This window comes from Brachyistius frenatus, unplaced genomic scaffold (genome assembly GCF_029030835.1).
Source record: "Brachyistius frenatus isolate BFR_SWC_R1_liver_20210118 unplaced genomic scaffold, ASM2903083v1 Contig_1, whole genome shotgun sequence".
Taxonomy (NCBI): Eukaryota; Metazoa; Chordata; class Actinopteri; family Embiotocidae; genus Brachyistius; species Brachyistius frenatus.
This window is the reverse complement of record NW_027210600.1, coordinates 1,467,561-1,486,398: the sequence shown is the minus strand read 5'-3', so window position 1 is coordinate 1,486,398 and position 18,838 is coordinate 1,467,561. Positions and strand designations below refer to the sequence as shown.

The 18,838-nt window shown below is 43.6% G+C and overlaps 1 protein-coding gene across 6 annotated transcripts in view; it reads left to right on the top strand.

Moving 5' to 3' along the window:
- The window catches only part of pax3b (paired box 3b), a 29,606-nt gene extending 13,875 nt beyond the window's left edge, over positions 1 to 15,731 (top strand). For 4 of the 6 annotated variants that reach the window (XM_069689145.1, XM_069688885.1, XM_069689064.1 and 1 more), the window contains exons 5-9: positions 2,307 to 2,506; positions 3,237 to 3,402; positions 4,135 to 4,343; positions 9,129 to 9,408; positions 14,843 to 15,731. In XM_069689145.1, coding sequence (XP_069545246.1) covers positions 2,307 to 2,506; positions 3,237 to 3,402; positions 4,135 to 4,343; positions 9,129 to 9,408; positions 14,843 to 14,877 — 890 coding nt within the window. In that variant the 3' untranslated portion in view covers positions 14,878 to 15,731. Of the gene's footprint in view, positions 1 to 2,306; positions 2,507 to 3,236; positions 3,403 to 4,134; positions 4,344 to 9,128; positions 9,414 to 14,842 lie in introns of all 6 variants that reach the window. The other 2 variants (XM_069689212.1, XM_069688972.1) reach the window with 1 other exon arrangement.
- Positions 15,732 to 18,838: the final 3,107 nt, after the last annotated feature.

Here is an 18,838-nt window from a genome sequence, read left to right as displayed (position 1 = left end):
CCGGGCCGCCTCAGCTTTCCCAAGGCCCAAATCCCTGTGAAATGCTGGGGTGAGTGAGTGAGTGAGTGAGTGTGTGTGTGTGTGTGTGTGTGTGTGTGTGTGTGTGTGTGTGTGTGTGTGTGTGTGTGTGTGTGTGTGTGTGTGTGTTGGAGGGGGGGGGGCATTCCTAGCGGCCCTCCTCCGTGCAGGAACTTGGAGGGGGAGGCTACAAAAGGCATCATCTCTTGTTTTTCAGCCATCCTGTCCAAAACTCCAAAGCCCTCACATTCCACACCCCGAATTCCTCCCTCACCATCAAAAGTCCTGCAGCCCCCCGATAGTCGTGGAAAAGACCCGGCCGACAAAAGTCCCGAGAGGTTTTATCACCACGCTGTCGCGACCAAACGGGAAAAGTTGCAAAAACAGCTGGTGACACTGAAATTTTTGAAGCGCAGAGGCCATTTTGAATCGTCTCCTCTGAACTCACAGGCAGGCTGATGAAGAGCTCCCAAAACTCCCCAAAAATATTCAGCAGAGGCTTAAGGCAATGTCTCCATTTCTCTCGCTCCGCCTTTGAAAATATTTTACTTATTGCCTGCCTCATGCTTGAATGTTTCTTTACCAATTTGCTCCTAATGCATGTTAAGTTGACTCCCACTGCTATTGGTGTTGTGAGGAGAAAATCGCCAAAGGGGGAGAGGGGATCAGTTTCACATGAGGGGCCCTGAGCTATTTGGATTCTCTTGTATTTTATTGTTGCTTCTGCGGGGGGAACTAATACAGTGTTGCACACAAAACTTCCCCTATGCCGAGGGGGAATTAATTAAGTGTAACACAAAAAAAAGTGGGCGCTTTGGCCTCGCTGAACTTGGAAGGAAAGCCAGTGGAGTGTTTGAAGTGCTGAGTTAAAAAGCAGGCTGCTGGCTTATAGCACGTAATTCACAATAGAATTAAAAGTAATCTGAGACAGAGATGAAGAGAAAAAAACACAAAAGCTGTCGAGACACGTCATATCAGCGAGGCTCAGTGAGCCTGAAAACACACCGAAGGACGCGTCAGAAACACTTCAAAATAAAAGTCTTCTGAAATTGAAAACATTAGTACTCAAAGATTAGTTATTAAATCATGAACTGATCAGCTGAGGATGAGAAAATGCATCAATTGCGATGTGAGTTATGTCATTTGTTTGACAAGAAATATATTAAAATAAATTCTGATCATAGCCTCTCCGATGTAAGACATTTTAAATTGGTTAGATTAAAGGCAAAACAAGCTGTTTGAAAATATCCCCATAGACTCGATGAAGGATATTTTTCTACCATTTAAACAGCTCAACAATTAAAACAATAATCAACAGATTGATTGAGCATATAAATAACTGATCATTTCAGTTCTGTTTTAACACTGATTGTGTCCAAAATGACATCAGCGCACTGAAACGAATGTAATAAATGTTAATAACTACAAATAGAGAAAAACACAAATAGAACCATTTCTAAATTACCTGAAGCATCTTTTTTTCTTCATATTGGACACACATATCCCAAAACTGATGCAAATGTGATGAATCGGCCGGTCTCTATATATGTGATTATCTTATTTAATCTGAATTGTGTTGTTGCACATCTGCAGTGACAGAAAGGGAAAGAGAGTTTACCTCATAAACCAGCAGTCATGCTTCTGGCCCTCCAGACTACTGTCTCTCTCCACACACACACACACACACACACACACACACACACACACACACACACACACACACACACACACACACACACACACACACACACACACACACACACACACACACACACACACATAAACATAGACTCTCACACATGCTCAAAGAACAGCCCCTGGATCCAAATTAGCCTTTTGTGTGCCTTTTAGTCCACCAGTCCCCCTGTGGTGCTCTGGGAATCTTCTCTGATGGGATTATTCCTGATAGGCCTGGAATATTCCTTCTGAATGGAGGTCTGTTTGGCTGATTTTGTGTGTGTGTGTGTGTGTGTGTGTGTGTGTGTGTGTGTGTGTGTGTGTGTGTGTGTGTGTGTGTGTGTGTGTGTGTGTGTGTGTGTGCGTGTGTGTGTGTGCGTCTGTGTAATGAAAGTGGAAAAAAGGGCAACACATAGAAAACATTTTGTGATTGCGCTTACTACTTGTGATGTAAAAATAAAAGGTTTCAGACAATAACGGCGGTCTGTTTGCTCTTCAGCAGGAAGGAAACGGCCATTTTAGGTTGTAGTTTAAGAATGAAGCTGACGGTGTCGTCAGTTAAACATCTGATCTTTGGAGGATTCTTGTCCTTTTCTCCTGCGTTCGAACAGCGAGTCACTCAGACGAGGGTTCGGACGTGGAGTCGGAGCCCGATCTGCCGCTGAAGAGGAAGCAGAGGCGCAGTCGGACCACCTTCACCGCGGAGCAGCTGGAGGAGCTGGAGAGGGCCTTCGAGAGGACACACTACCCCGACATCTACACCAGGGAGGAGCTCGCTCAGAGGGCCAAGCTCACCGAGGCCCGGGTGCAGGTACGAGCACAAACACACATGCAGACCGTCAGGAGCTACCAAACGTCCACGTCACTGCTCACAGTTAAAAACACATTCAAGCTTGCGGAACACAGGAATTCATATGAGCTCTATTTGAAAGGGTTTTATGAGCTCCAAGGTTGTAAACATTGTCTCTAAAAGAAGCACGAGAACCACAACTGAACACACACTTGTTGACCTCCCCCATCGAACAACCCTCTGACATTCACTTTCAGACATTAACTTAGTGGCTTCATACACTCTGTGACCATTTAAAGGCAACCTGCTGATCTGTGTTTGCGCCTCACAACGGCAGAAACCCGCCGGCACACGCACCCCCCCGTCCTCCGCACCCCCCGTCCTCCGCACCTCCCGTCCTCCGCACCTCCCGTCCTCCGCTCCCGGGGACCCAATCTGGACTTCCGCATTTCTGATGTGGGGTTCACTAAATTCTCCTCCACAGGCTCCACATGGGAAGTGTAAACAGGACCCAGCATGAGCCCCGTCCATATGGACACAGCATGTCCCTCAGTGCAGCCAGCCATGTTGCACGCACACACACACACACACACACACACACACACACACACACACACACACACACACACACACACACACACACACACACACACACACACACACACACACACACACACACACACACACACACACACACACACACACACACACACACACACACCCTCTGATCGAACATCGTCATCTCTTCTAGGTGTGGTTCAGCAACAGGCGAGCCAGGTGGAGGAAGCAAGCTGGAGCCAATCAACTGATGGCATTTAATCACCTGATCCCAGGGGCTTTCCCACCCTCGGCCATGTCCAGCATCCCACCTTACCAGCTCTCTGACAGCACCTACCCCCCCTCATCCATAGCACAGGGTAGGTCGGGCTTCCTGGATATAATCAACACAATTTGACTGAGGGTTCAAATGCACAGAAGAGCTGCAGAGAACCTTCCAGTTCAAAGTACACGTATTCTCTGTGGTTTGTTGTACAAGCAAATTGTTATTTTTTTCCCCGTGGAAATGAAAGAAAGCTTTATTCTTACTTTGATGTCGGTGTGTTTTTAATTGTGTCCAGTTTGTTTTCAAAGATTCATAATCCATGTTGTGGCAGGAATAATTCTCCACAGAGCGACATGTCATCATTTGTTTGAGGTTAAAGAGTTTGAATTACTAAAGCTGAAGTGACAAAAGTTTTACATGACATCAGATATCTGACGAGGAATGTCAGCTTTCATTTTGACAATGTTATTGGTTTTGGTTAACCATCTTAAAAATAGTTGTGTTGTGAAGTTGTAGCATTGTTGTGCTTTTTGAATGAGTGGTTTTATATCAAACAAAGTATATTTTGACAGAAGTATTGCTGTTTTATTGCATAGTCATTTTGTATTTGTTAAAGTGTTTATTTTGAAATGTTTTTTTCATTTTCAATTGAATTCAACTACAACACCTCATTATGAAATAATGTTTTTTTTATTGTTTTTTTTAATGTACTGTTGTACTGACACGGTATCAAATACAACTCTGTATTGACTTCGGCAGTTTTGTTTTTCCATGAGTCAAACTTGGACTTTCGCTCTCTAACTTCCTCCGTCCTTGCGTTTGGTAGAGCCTCCCAGCACGGTGCACCGTCCCCAGCCTCTGCCTCCCTCCTCAAGCCACCAGGCCTCCGGGGGTGGAGGACAGGGAGAAGGAAGCTCTGCCTACTGCCTGGCCACCGGACGCCACTCCTTCTCGGGCTACTCGGATGGCTTCGTGAGCCCCGGAGGACCGAGCAATCCCATGAACCCCTCCATAGGAAACGGGCTGTCTCCACAGGTGAGGCAGCAATATGGGCACGTACATATGTGAGCTGCATTAAACAGGGATTTATATATCTCAGCCAAAAAAAACAAACAACAGGAAGACTGCAGTTTAAAAAGAAAGCATGTAATTTAGTCTGTTATTTCATTTTGAGAGGTATTTATCGTCGAGAAAGTGGAACAAACTGATCACCGAGGTAGAACAGCTTCACTCATATCCATTATAAATGTAACTGTCAAAAGAAAATCTGTGAAGACAGTTTAATTTGATTTATGGAAATATTCATATTTCTTAAAAAAAAAAAACAAAACAAAAAAACTTTAAAAATTGCAGTCATATTCACATCTTTGTTTATTTATTTGTTAGGATCACAGCTAGTTATCCAGAGCTTCAAAATGTACACACACATACACAATACAATACACATAAATCAACACATTTCAAACATCAACACAGATGGCAAACGGAAGACATATTAGTGGTGTCAAGCTCATTAAAACATTTAAATAAACATACAGTCAACACAACAAACAAACAAACACGAAACCTATATTGAAGAAGTCCATTAATATGTTTGAATAAAAACATCTAATTTTGGATAAATGTGTTTCCAAAAACCGCACAGGTCAAACTGATCAGTAGGATTCAGTCTGGCAGACGTGTTAGTTTGGTGTTTGAAACTGTGTCTGCCTTCAGAGACGGACGTAGCTTTACTTTTATGAATGATATCCGTAACATGGCGCAGCACAAGTGGACAGAAACGACATTCACTCAGTATATTAAGAGATTTAGAAAGCACACACGTGCTCGGTTTGTACACCTTTTTCAAACGATATGACACCCCGACTCATCTCTGACTTACAAACTGCTCGACCAGAGGAGGACGGCTCGCTCGCTGTCGGAGGACAAAGCCGAGATGACTCTTGAGAAGGACAGAGGACAGTTGAGCTCGTGACAAATGAGAAGTGAAAAGACAATTACAGCCAATTATCCAGGCATGAAGTCCTGAGGTCTGAGCGCCGAGACGAGAGGGTGCAGCAGAGGAGACGGAGGAGTCCCACAGCCTAACAGGCAGAAAATGAGATTTCAGCCTGGCGCGGTTTGAGTCCTCAGAGAACGGGACGCCACACACACACACACACACCATCACAGGTTCAACGGAATTACACACAGTGTAGATAATTGATCAACTCCATAACATTTAGAGGATCAGTTAAGGATTTTGCAACATCTTCGACACAAATATTACATGATGTGGTTGAGTGGCATGCCCGAGTCAGCTTTTTCAACCTTCGTTTTAGATTGGAGGATTAATTATTACACAAGGACGAGAAACTAAAACGGCTTTTATTTACAAATGATTTCATACTCGTTTGAAAAAAAAATAAAAAATGCTTTGGCCATTTTGTTGTAATTAAATGGCACTACACGAGTGTGTGTGTGTGTGTGTGTGTGTGTGTGTGTGTGTGTGTGTGTGTGTGTGTGTGTAGAGAGTCTCTGCAGTCGTGCTTTCACACACAGAATAAAACAAGCATCATACATACTGTCAGACATACAGAGACCCTGCATGGACAAAATGGTTTTACCCAGATTCAGAGTTGTGCGTACACAGGCAGCCAGACACCGGACCGTCATGCTGCAGCCCCGAGGGAAGCCTCTCATGATTGCATTCTTAAAATGTTTGCCTCGACATTCTTCCACGTGAAAGCAAAGGTTTTAATTTATTTGTATATATTTCGTACGGCGGGGGAGGAATGTCCCGTCTCAGATGTTTCCCCCTTCTCCTCCGTCCCGACATTCTTCCCCTCTCACTCCTCGGCGCACTGATTTAGGCCGCTGGCAACGGTAGGCGCTCCGGTATGAAACACCCTGGACGGGTCAGTCGGCAGCCATCTCATGAGGCGGGGGAGAGGGGGGGGGGGAGGGGCATGATGGGTCGGGGTTTCGGTGAAAGAGACGTAAAAGCACGAAAGACCGAACTGTAGACGTTAAGGGGAACGTAGTCGTGTTCGCGTGACTTCTTTCAGCCTCGTTGTGGCCTCGATGTCTCGGTGAGAAAGCGAACCTTCCAAACGCAGGTTAATTTTTTAGGAAAATGTTACCAGGCATGGGAGGAAACACAACTCCCCTCTCCAAATCAACATGGACTCCTCCACTCGCCTACCCAACTTGGGAAATGATTTAAGCAGGACCATGTGTGTGTGTGGATGTAGAATAATATGTCACTTAGAGGGCCAAGAGGACCCAAAGAGCAGCGTACCTGCTTCTTATTAGGACAACTGGAAGAGCCTCGAGGCCTTTGCTCTGCTGAGAAGAAGGTGGGATGTGATACATTTAGAGGTAGCAGGTTCAGTTAGAGTTAGTTTCATAAGTGTTAAAACCCCGGTCTCAATTCCTTATTAACGGTTTACTGAGCTCTTTGATGACAGACAGGTAAATTTAACACGCGTACGGAAGGGGAGGTCGGCGCTATCGGTGGTAATCGGGTCTGTTTCCAAGCCAGTTGAAACACTTTGCCCCACGGCTCTTTTCCTTCCTTTGCTGGCCGAGGAATATTCCCCCAAATTCGATTATCTGGTCGCTAATAAAGACCAGGTCAAGAGCTAACGGATTTCTCAAAGTGCAAATCCATTCTGAGGCCGAACAGAGCCGAGCTCACACAGACTTCTCGTTCCTGTTATCTGTGTCAGCGTATCTCTCTCGGAGATAAGTTGTTATCTTGTGCCGTGGGTTTTTGGAGCAGCGTCAAAAAGGAATTTTAGAATAAGCAGAGCCGTGGTTTGGACACAAATTGCTTAATTCTTCCTCTCTGGTGCTATCGCTGTCTGGGACGGGCCGCTGGAAGCCTTTTGATGTCTGCGACAGAGGGATTTCCTGAGTGTGTCTGAGTGTGTGTGTTTGTCTCAGTGTGTGTGTGTGTGTGTGTGTGTGTGTGTGTGTGTGTGTGTGTGTGTGTGTGTGTTTTGATACACGCTACACACTCCTGTGCGCGTACACTCAAAATGAGAGGCATTTCATGTGTCTTATAAAGGCCCGGGTACTGAACTCCGACATTTTCATGGCACCAACTGAACTTCTTTGGTACCATCTAATATATATATATATATATATATATAAAATGCTTTTGTCATTCGGTACAACATTTTAAAACCTAGACTGCATCCACACTAATACATTTTAGTTTTAAAACAAACTTTTACCACGTTCACAGAAAAGTTAAGCTCGTCAGCATCAGTGAGCCACAGCATTCACCATACGTAGGTTGTACTTGGGAGACCCGTCCACGTAGGTAAAAGGACTCAGACTCCCTTATTTTACATTTTTATACAACTGTTTATGACTTTTTTTTTTGGCCACACTGCTGTCTGAGTTTTATGCTCTACAGCAATTGAAGACTTCTAGGTCTCTATCTATAACCTACATGTGAGGCGTTTAGGGAGCATCAGTTCATTGTTGTGTCTAGAAATAGCTTGCATGCGAGGCGATTAGGAGTCATCTGTAAATAGTAACTACAGAAAATAACCTGCCTTACACTCTCCCCCTCTAAAATGCATGAAAACTCCAAATTCATTCTGTGATGTATTTTTTAAATGTTTTTTTTTTAAATTTATTTTTTTAATAAAATTGTTATGAAAAAAAAATATCATTCAGGTACCTGAATTTACGTGAAGGTACTGGAACTGATGGAAGACCTGTCATCTACGTAAGGTTCCCCATCCCTCTGTCTTAAAGGAGCAGTGTCTAAGATTGCCACCAACTTAAACTTTGTTTCACACTTCCCTTTCGAGTGTGTACGAGAATTCAAGGTGTCTGTGAAACTCGTGAAAAACGTGGAAAGCACTCTCCGGATCCGGTAGTTGGTTTGTCCTGTCCGCGCTGCTGTTGCAGTATGACGACACGGTGAGCTCTTTGGGGAAGAACCTGCTTCCTATGTAGATATTAAGGAGGTAAATAAAACACAACAGTTCTTAGTTTCAGGAGATCATACATTAATTATGTTTCATTTGTCCTACATCAACATTATCCGCCGCGCTGAACCTTTAAACTAAGTCAGGTTATTGCTAGGTTTGAGGGTTATTTGGGTTCAGGCATTGGACTTTTGAAATTCCACGTTGTTAGAGTGAAGTTTATTAGCCTGGTGCAAACCAGACCCGATTCCACTCTGAATATATGGGTCTGTCCACCCTCTGTAGGGAATCGTTTGTAGTCGTTGTATCTAACTGGGCGTAGACCTCGGCTTAATTTTAACCAATCAGCTACCGGTCCACCAAAGTGTTTTTTCTTGAGTGCAGCATACTTTTAAAAATAGTTTTAATGAACGCCAGCAGCTCAACGAGGTGCTGAGTGTTTATTCTGCACTGAACGCTGAATGCGCAGTGATTTTTCTCATCAAAATTTAAAAAAATGTTAACTTATCACTGTCAGCAGACGTCCAATCACAGTGAAGGAGGGGCGCGACAAACGCGGTTAACCTCCCGACACTGGTCGCTGATCGGTCCGCCCTTCAGAGTGGCTGTGAAAACGCTGATACGAGCCGAGTGCCCAGACGGTATTCACAGCGAAGAAAACTGAAGCTGTGAGCGACAGTCAGGCTGGAAGTTCATCTCGTTTAGAACAAGTTTATTGATGGCGCCTGTTTAGGCAAACAAATGCGAGGTGACAAGTTCTTTTCCTTTTGCTCATTTTCAACACACGCTTACTGTATCAGATGCCACAACAATACGCTACTAGTCCCTTCCCAGTACTGTCAGAAACACAAAATACAACTCCAAACTATAACTTGACTTCCACTTCCACCAGGTGATGGGTCTGCTGAACCCCGGCGGTGTTCCACATCAGCCCCAAAGTGACTACGCCATCTCCCCTCTGACGGGCGGCCTCGAGCCCCCCGCCGGCATGGCCGCCAGCTGCAGCCAGCGCATGGATCACATCAAGGGCCTGGAGGGTCTGACCAGCGTCCCCTCCATGTCAGCCCTGCCCTCCCTGCCCAGCTCCCAGTCCTACTGCCCCCCGTCCTACAGCTCTCCGGGCTACACCGTCGACCATGTGGCGTCCTACCAGTATGGCCAGTACGGACAAAGTAAGGTCAATATACTTCCGTTTTTTTATTCTCACCTTTTACTTCCACACCGCCACAATCTACAGGGACACATTTTAAACAAAAAACAAATGTGATATTTGTAATATTTTGCTTGTACATTTATTCCGTTGTTTAAAAGAAAACAGAGGAAAAAAAGAAAAGAAAAAAGGAAGCACCTAAAAAAACAACAACACCAAAACAAGGCTAAATATGTCTGTCCAAATTTATACTGCACATACATTTTGTAGCAGATTAAGGCACCATCATCCAGTTATAGAAGTATTCAAATCCTTTAATAAAGTAAAAGTAAAGCCCGACTATTGATGGATGATGAAAACTTGTTGTTACAGAACATAATGCAATAATGTCAATAACACACTGTTTGTCAATAAACTCAAATATTTGAGGGATCACTGTTAAATAAATGTGTGTTTATACACATTGTATATCCAGTATTTATATATAAAGAATATCGGCTGCTACATTGACATCATTTTTCGTACTCCTTAATATCGGCCCCCAACATCCAGTATCGTTTGGCTCTAAGACAAAGTAACAATAACACGATAAGATAAGTAAGGCAAAATAAAGTATTGAAACTTCTCATTATGCAGAAAAGCACCTGTTAGTATTTAGTATTATATTATTGGATCATTAATCTTGTTCTATTAACATATATGGAGTGTTTTTAACATTGTAGATTGTTAAGTTTAAAAAAACAAAACAACAACTTAATATACTCTTAGGTAATTAGATCTTTAATTGTTTATTCATTTATCCATTGTTTCATAATTCATAAAGTAATCTTACGTATTGGGTGTAAAATCTTGTTCTGCTAAGTAACCAGTAGCGACAGCAGTCAGATAAATATAGTGGAGGAAACGGTACAATATTTCCCTCTGAAATTTATGAAGTATTTAGAAAAACTCGAGTAAAATTACATGCTATGGCTTTCACTCCATTTACACTGACAGCAGTCTTTTTTTGAAGTCATAATGAGAGACCTGTAATTATATTGAACAGGGGAGGAGTGATCGTCATGTCTGAGCTCATTTACCGTCTGAACTTACCGGCGTTAAAAAAAATCGACATGAAATGGAGCAAAGACTGAAAACGGCCACAGTATGTCAACACTGATTGTCCTTCGTAGATTGACTCAATGATAAACACTTATTGTTTTTAGTGATGATAGTGATGTAGCAAGGCGTTACAGTGGTTTTGGCTTCTCTGACTTCTGCGGCCGACTCTGAAATACGATGTCCGTGCTGGCCTGGTCTTGCAGATCGTGTGACCACGCAACACCAAAACCACTGAATTATTTTGTTAAACCTAAAACCTTTAGCAGCTTCCCAGTTTCCTGTTGCAACCTGAAAGAAATCAGATGAAAACATTTGAGCCAAACCAGGCGATGCGGCGTCCTGTATGATTATCAGCCCCTCTGGTAGTCCGTTGGTCTCAGGTCAACCCTGGAACCGCAAATTCTTCGCTTTGATTCCACCAAGGGAAAAAAAAACAACCAAAAAAAACGACCTTTCGTACATGCGGCGCGCAGCGAGGCTGCAGCCCTGCTTGTTAACGACAGCTAACATTTTCCCAGGTCCGCTCGTGCCGTCTCAAGTGTTGGGGTTAATTGTGCAGATCTGATTCCATCTGTGAAGTGATTGGACCGGCGCTGATACCGAACTCTGCGGTCAGGTTTACAGCACAGTCGGCTCCCATCAGGGTTGCAGGGGTGTCTGATGGCCCTCCTCAGACTGTCGGACCTGCGGGGAGAGGCTCTTTTCACTTCACATTACTGTTACCTCAAGGGTTAAAATCAACTTCAAACGAGTCTCCGTCTGACTCTGGAAGGCAACGTCACGCCGTGATTACAGCGGCCGCCGTTTCCAATTTTGGTCCACGGTGGGGGGAGGGGTGACCAATCAGGTTCATCCACTGACCTTGTGGCAACCTCGAGACAACGGAGCTCTTCAAAGAGCGTGGCAACGATCCACCGAGTCGGACTCCTCGTATCAAATGAATATCTAACTTAATATCCGAGAGCAGCGAATGTCGAATGAAATATCTCGCTCAAACATCTTCAAGTGGACAGAGGAAAGAATTAGAGCCACACACACACACGATGAACTGCTAACATGTGGCACAACACACACACACACACACACACACACACACACACACACACACACACACACACACACACACACACACACACACACTGAGAGGGTGTGTGTGTGTGTGTGTGTGTGCGCGCATGCAGCCGTCAGGACAACACACACGCACACACACCTCCGCAGCGCTACAAGGCCGAGCAGTCCATCTTGATGTGATTAATCAGTGCGACTGGATAGCCGGTGTGCGGTTGGGTTTGGAGCTGCGGAGGAAAGGTCCTTTCTGGGGGTGGACGGATCCTAATAGCCTCTGGCAGGGCGGCTATTAGAAACAGGTGCTCGCACCGAGGTCAGCTGGGGAAGCAGTGGTGAACAGTGCCGCTCGCGGGTCCAGTGGAGCCGGTCCGTACTGCGGCGCGTTTTTTTCGACGACACAGCAGAAATCACAGCGGCGGCCCGTGAAATACCTGCTTGTTTGCGTTTAGCTGATGTCTCCGTGACAAAGCGGACACACTCTGCTGCCGTGGTATCAGAAGTTGTGTTCATGAAGTTCCTCTGGATGGTGTTGGATCGAAGCTCACACTAACTAGTCCTAACTGGAGACACAAACTCTTCCCATCATGTGCATCAGATGGGAAATAATTGTGTTGTCACCTGGTGATCGGGGTTTTTAAATGTTTCAATTATGAAATAACCGCCTGATTGCAATTATTTAAAGGGATCATTTTAGACAGTTGTCAGAATGGTTTCCATCATCTGGAGAAAACCAGCTGGATGAAACTAACAAATGTCAGACATCCGTCTCTGTTTTTGAGGTCTGACTCATCCTTCTCCTTCTCCTTCTTCTTCTTCTTCTTCTTCTTCTTCTCCTTCTCCTTCTCCTTCTCCTTCTCCTTCTTCTTCTTCTTCTCCTTCTCCTTCTCCTTCTTCTCCTTCTCCTTCTCCTTCTCCTTCTCCTTCTTCTTCTCCTTCTCCTTCTTCTCTTCTTCTTCTTCTTCTTCTTCTTCTTCTTCTCCTTCTCCTTCTTCTTCTTCTTCTCCTTCTCCTTCTCCTTCTCCTTCTTCTCCTTCTCCTTCTCCTTCTCCTTCTCCTTCTTCTTCTCCTTCTAATTCTCCTTCTTCTTCTTCTTCTTCTTCTTCTTCTTCTTCTTCTTCTTCTTCTTCTTCTTCTTCTTCTCCTTTTTCCTCTTCTCCTTTTTCCTCTTCTCCTTCTTCTAATTCTCCTTCTTCTTCTAATTCTTCTTCTTCTTCTTCTTCTTCTCCTTCTCCTTCTCCTTCTTCTTCTTCTTCTTCTTCTTCTTCTTCTTCTTCTTCTTCTTCTTCTTCTTCTTCTTCTTCTCCTTCTCCTTCTTCTCCTTCTTCTCCTTCTTCTCCTCCTTCTCCTTCTTCTTCTCCTTCTTCTTCTTCTTCTTCTTCTTCTTCTTCTTCTTCTTCTTCTTCTCCTTCTTCTCCTCCTTCTCCTTCTCCTTCTCCTTCTCCTTCTCCTTCTCCTTCTCCTTCTCCTTCTTGCACCTGTCACTCAGTAATGTCGTCATCCTCTTCAGGAACAGGTTTTGTATTTTAAAGTTATCTATGTCCTATTTTTTTCGGTGCATTTTTTGTTTTACAAAGAGTAAACAGGAAAGTATTTATTTTTCAAATTTTCCGATGGTCAGCGCCAATAAACATCTCTTTTTCTTCATAAGGTGTATTAAATAAACTACGACCAGCTTTATACTACACAAATGGTATGAAATAAACAGAAAAAAAGACAATGAAATCATTCATCATAATTATACGTCCTCTAAGATTTCATGATGGACAGCGCTGCACAGACAAAGACGCAAAACATGTAAATACAACAACATGTCACTCGTTGTGTTTGAGTGACTGGAGGTGACGGTGCTGTTTACAAAGTGCTGTCTCTTCACTCGGCCCATTAAATCTCTTATTGTAGTTGCAGAACTTCATTTCCATGTTTCATACATCAACGTCAACAACTGAGTTTTCTGAGAACAATATTTTATTATTACTTACACACACACAAAACTGGAATCCCCAAAATACTAAAACTCTCTGACTTTTTGTGTCTGTGGTTTTGTGCTCTGTATTTTGCAGTTGTTGTTTTTTTTTATCAACGACGGGTTTTTTTTATATATATATATATATATATATATATATATATATATATATATATATATATATATATAAAAAACACAATACGGTCGATATATTTTAATATCTTGAGCTTTTATCACTTTACCACCAATCAATAAATATAATACTTACGACTCTGAATTTCTCACGCAAAATCGCTGGCTTTAAACAAGCAGCACGTCGGCCATGTTGCAGAAATAAATTTGACAGAAAACACAAGTGAACTGAAGATACACCAAATCCACACCAACAAACAACTTTCCTTCTTTTCTTTGATGCCATCTGTTCACCGTTTTCTGGAGCTTAAACGTCAACACATGATCTCGGTGGATTGAATCCTGGCTTCCTCAGAGCTTGGCAGTATATCAATATTGTATTGACATTGTGTTACGAGCTTTATATTTTGGATATCGTGACATCGTGGTGTGATGTAAGCGTCGTTCTTCTCCCGGTTTTAAAGGCCGTATTTCAGTGAAAGTCAACGTCATTTTCTGAACTCATCAGAATCTTTTAAATGTTCTTGTGCGGAAACAACACAGTTTCCCCTGTTTTTCACGCGATCACGTGTATGACACGTGTTTACCGCACATATGATAACATGGGGAAAATATGTGGAAACGCTTTCACGTGGGGATCTCCATGAGCCTCACACGTTACACCGTGGAAATGTTCTGAAATCACGTCTCCAACGTGCACAGTCACGTGCACAAGGTTTTGCACGTGTGAAACTCGTGTTTTTTTTCTGTAAGGTTTCTGTTATTTGCCTTTAAACACATTAGTCATCATATCCACACTACTGAGGATTATTAATAAACAATTTCATCGTGTTAATAGTTAATAATTAATTTGACCATATGGTCATAATATGTGCTCAATAATATTGTGATATTACATTTATTGACCAGCCCCGCTTCCATCCTGCCTGGTCAGGATACTATGGAGCATCTAGTGTATATAATGCAGCGGTACACAATATATGACACATCTGTTAGGGAACCTTCACACTTCTCTGACCTTTACACCCCAAACCACTGTTAGCACATGCTATGTTAACAACATCCATATGTTAGCAGAATAATGACTCTAAAACAGATGCTAAAACAAATTTATGGCAGCCATACATCTCCTTCATATCATCTTTTGTCACTGGTAATAATTTAACAAGAGTTTCATCCCCTCTGCTTCCAGGTGCCCTTCCTTATCTGAGGCCTGAGATCACCTGATCAGCAGCTCCGCTCCTCCCAGAGGGACGTCTGTGTGTACCGCCGCGGACAGAGTCTTAACATCTGGACCAAAATGTTCCACCGTTTACCCGGGACACGTTCTCTATACCTGGTGGAGCGATGGACCAAATAAAAAAAAAAAAACAACAACAAAAAAAACAAAAAAACAAGAAGGGACCGCAAGAAGGAATATCAGAGCAAAAAAAAACAAAAAAACAAAAACCCTGGCTGACTGAGAACATTGCTGTCGTAGATGAAGAGTTTCCAGCGCTTAAGCCCGTCCTTGAAGAGGCACTTTCCACAGGCAGGTCCAGTGACCCTGCTCCCAGCTCTGCCTGTGGCTTCTTTGTAAGGAACCCAAACCTACCCTCTCAAGATCATGTTTACATATCTTAGCGCCACATATAAAATTCCACGTATATCCCAATTATTCCCCGATTTGTAGGGAGTTGGAGGGGAAGAGGGGGGCAAAGAAAAAAAAATGGGCTCTGTTGATTTTATTGCATTTATTCGAGATTTCTGCGTCCCACACATGGAGAGAAATTCCTGAGAGAATGAAAAACAAACTGCCCGCTAACGAATCGGTGGGTTTTTATTGTGTCAGACGCTCTAATGTACACCACAGCTGTACAGCAGAGAGAGTTCATTCAAACATTCCTCCAACCCCCCCCCCCCCTCTCTCCTCCAGCCCTTTCTGTCCTCTCTGTCTCACTGATGTCTCGGGCGGTGAAGCAGAGACCCTTTTGCCTTTTGTAGTTCTTAGTCGGGGAACTCTGAGGAGGTCAAGGGGTGACTTTAGGGAAAGTGACAGATGAGAGAGCGGTAGAGGAGAAGTGGCTTTAAAGGAGAAGGGGGGGGGGCGTGGCGGGGGGGGGCAAGATCGATCACAGTGTTAAGGAAAGAAAAAAAAAGAACTTTAAAAGATCCCGGGTCACAAGTCACGACCGAGAGACACTTGAGAGTTTTGACTTAAAGACAGCCATCCTCCCAGCTGACCAGAAGTGCAATATCACGTATCTTAGAGTCAACCTCACCATTAAAACTAGAACAAAAAAAAAAATCTAATAAAATCAAATGTGCCTCTTGAAGTCTTATGAAAGGATTCTGACTCTGGATCTAGTTTAGGACTTTGTAAAGGAACAACACGTGTGCCTTTTGAAGGCTTCGGGGTCCAAAAACAAATGGTAGACATCGTTAACTTTGCTTGTAACGGCAGACGGAGGTGATCGTGTTTGTAAGACCAGAAAACAGAAACAAATCAAGGGAAAAAGATGAAGGAATGACAAAGCCAAAACTGTATTTTGTATTATCTTGTGTTGCTGGGAACCTTTTTTTTGTTTTGTTTTACTTCCATGTTGCAAAAAGAAAAAGAAGCAGGAAACACTGATGAGTTTTCTGATGCATTCCTGACATATTTATTGTCACAAGCGTTGTCGCATCTTTGGAAAAAACCTCTCCACATCGTACGAGGTGAGCGAAACAGAAATACTTTCTCCATGAAATTGTGAGGAACAGAGCCCTCCGAGGCACTCCTGTTTTGTCCATCTGTCTATATTAGAATGAAGCAGTCCTTTCATTCCTTTGGTATATATATATTTTTTTTTTGGTATTATTTTGACAAAGCGAAATGACATAATGTCATGTGTACAAGCGCTTTATCACTATTTATAATGAAATAAAACTTTGGAAAATAGCCGCTGTCTTATTCCGGTTGTGTCCTTTATCTGCCGATAATTAGAACTAAATGGAGTCTTTGTGTTTGTTTTTGGAGAAGGCGACTGACTGTGATTCACTCGGCGGACGATAACAAGTGCACTCGCAGACAAATATGTACTTTTGAAGGGGGCTCATGTGAACACTCCAACCAAAATAGGCCCGGCCAAATGGGGATCACCAGACATTAGATTTGACACTGAACACAACAGGCTTTCTCACGGATGGCTGTGAACGCTCAGACATCTGCATTGGTGTGTATTAATACCCCCGCTGCCCCTCCATCCCCCACCCCCACCCCCCTCTGCCAACCCCCCCTCGCTACTGTAACAAACTGACTTTTGTTTAACAACCTCTCCGACGAGGAGCCTTAAAGCGTTTTTGGACAAACAGCACGAAAACCTCTGCAACCCATCCAGCCTGCACACGCACGCACGCACACACAGCACACACACACACACACACACACACACACACACACACACACACACACACACACACACACACACACACACACACACACACACACACACACACACACACACACACACACACACACACACACACACACACACACACACACACACACACACACACACACACACACACACACACACACACACAGAGGGCCTGTGTGTGTGTTTGTGCACCACATGCATTCAACATTATGTTCATGCTCCCTTATAGTGTTGTTTCTCTCTCTCTGTGTGTGTGTGTGTGTGTGTGTGTGTGTGTGTGTGTGTGTGTGTGTGTGTGTGTGTGTGTGTGTGTGTGTGTGTGTGTGTGTGTGTGTGTGTGTGTGTTCATGCAGCCTGAGGATATTAAGCCTAATTATAACATTCTTCTGATTAATCGTGTCTGCTCGCAGGCCTCAGAGGGGTGGCGCTGTGTGCAGCTCGTACAGCGCGGACCACACACTCTATAAATAAAGTCTGAGTCAATAACAACGTTAAGGATCACTCATAGTCTTGTCAGCTCTGTTTGCTAAGCCCCAATAATTCAGCCAATCAGAGGACACACACACACACACTGGAAAAGTACAAGCAGTGGGTCTCTAATCACCTGCACACACACACACACACACACACACACACACACACACACACACACACACACACACACACACACACACACACACACACACACACACACACACACACACACACACACACACACACACACACACACACACACTGTTTGCTTTCTTAATCAGTCCGTACCATTAAAGATGAAGACAAATCACACCTGCAGAGTTCCTTCACTAAGACATTACTTTTATTAATGAACGCTCCCCTGCACTGAAAAGGCTATTATTTCTTTAATACACCCCAGAGTGTAGTTACATGGAACTATTTTAATGACATTTCATACTGCCAGATAATGACAAGTTTTTGGACAGGTCTCTGTGCTCCACTCATACTCTTAGAGTCAAAGAAATCCAAAATAAATAAGCAGATTTTCCATGAAAATCTGTGCTTTTTTTCACTGCTGACTCTGGTTATAGGTTCTGGTTAGTATTGTAAATGTATTGTTATTACATCACACTTTTTTTAATAATAAAACTAAAATAGCAGTAAAACTCCCCCCTGGCTCCACAGCTGGATTGTTTTCTCTGGTGTGCAGTGCAGTTATCTATCAAGGTGTTAATGAAATAATATTCGATGTTCTTCTCAGTGTGAGTCGATGGTCTTACAGACTCTCCTGCTGAGACTAATACGTTCCCGCTGCGCCCCTTTACACTTCTGCTGAGTGGGGATCAAATGGGACAACATTTCTAATGTAAAACCCCATCACTGTCCTTCTTGTTCACACACACACACACACACACACACACACACACACACACACACACACACACACACACACACACACACACACACACACACACACACACACACACACACACACACACACACACACACACACACACACACACACACACACAAATATAGAGAAAAACACTCCCAGCCTTGTAGAACCATGTGATCCAGTAACTCATATCTCAGACAACCCCCTGGGTTCAAGAATTTGTTTTTTTCCTCTGTGTTGTGATCTAACATGACCTCCAGATCACGCCAGCAGCTGCTTCTGTCATTCTTACTATGTTAAATGTGTGTGTGTGTGTGTGTGTGTGTGCGCGCGAAGCCTTCCCGATTGTCTATGTCTCTACCATGTGTTGTGGGTCTTTGTTGCATTGTTGGAGTCACTTTAAGATGGTCATGAGAAAGCCGTCGTAGCACTGAGGGGT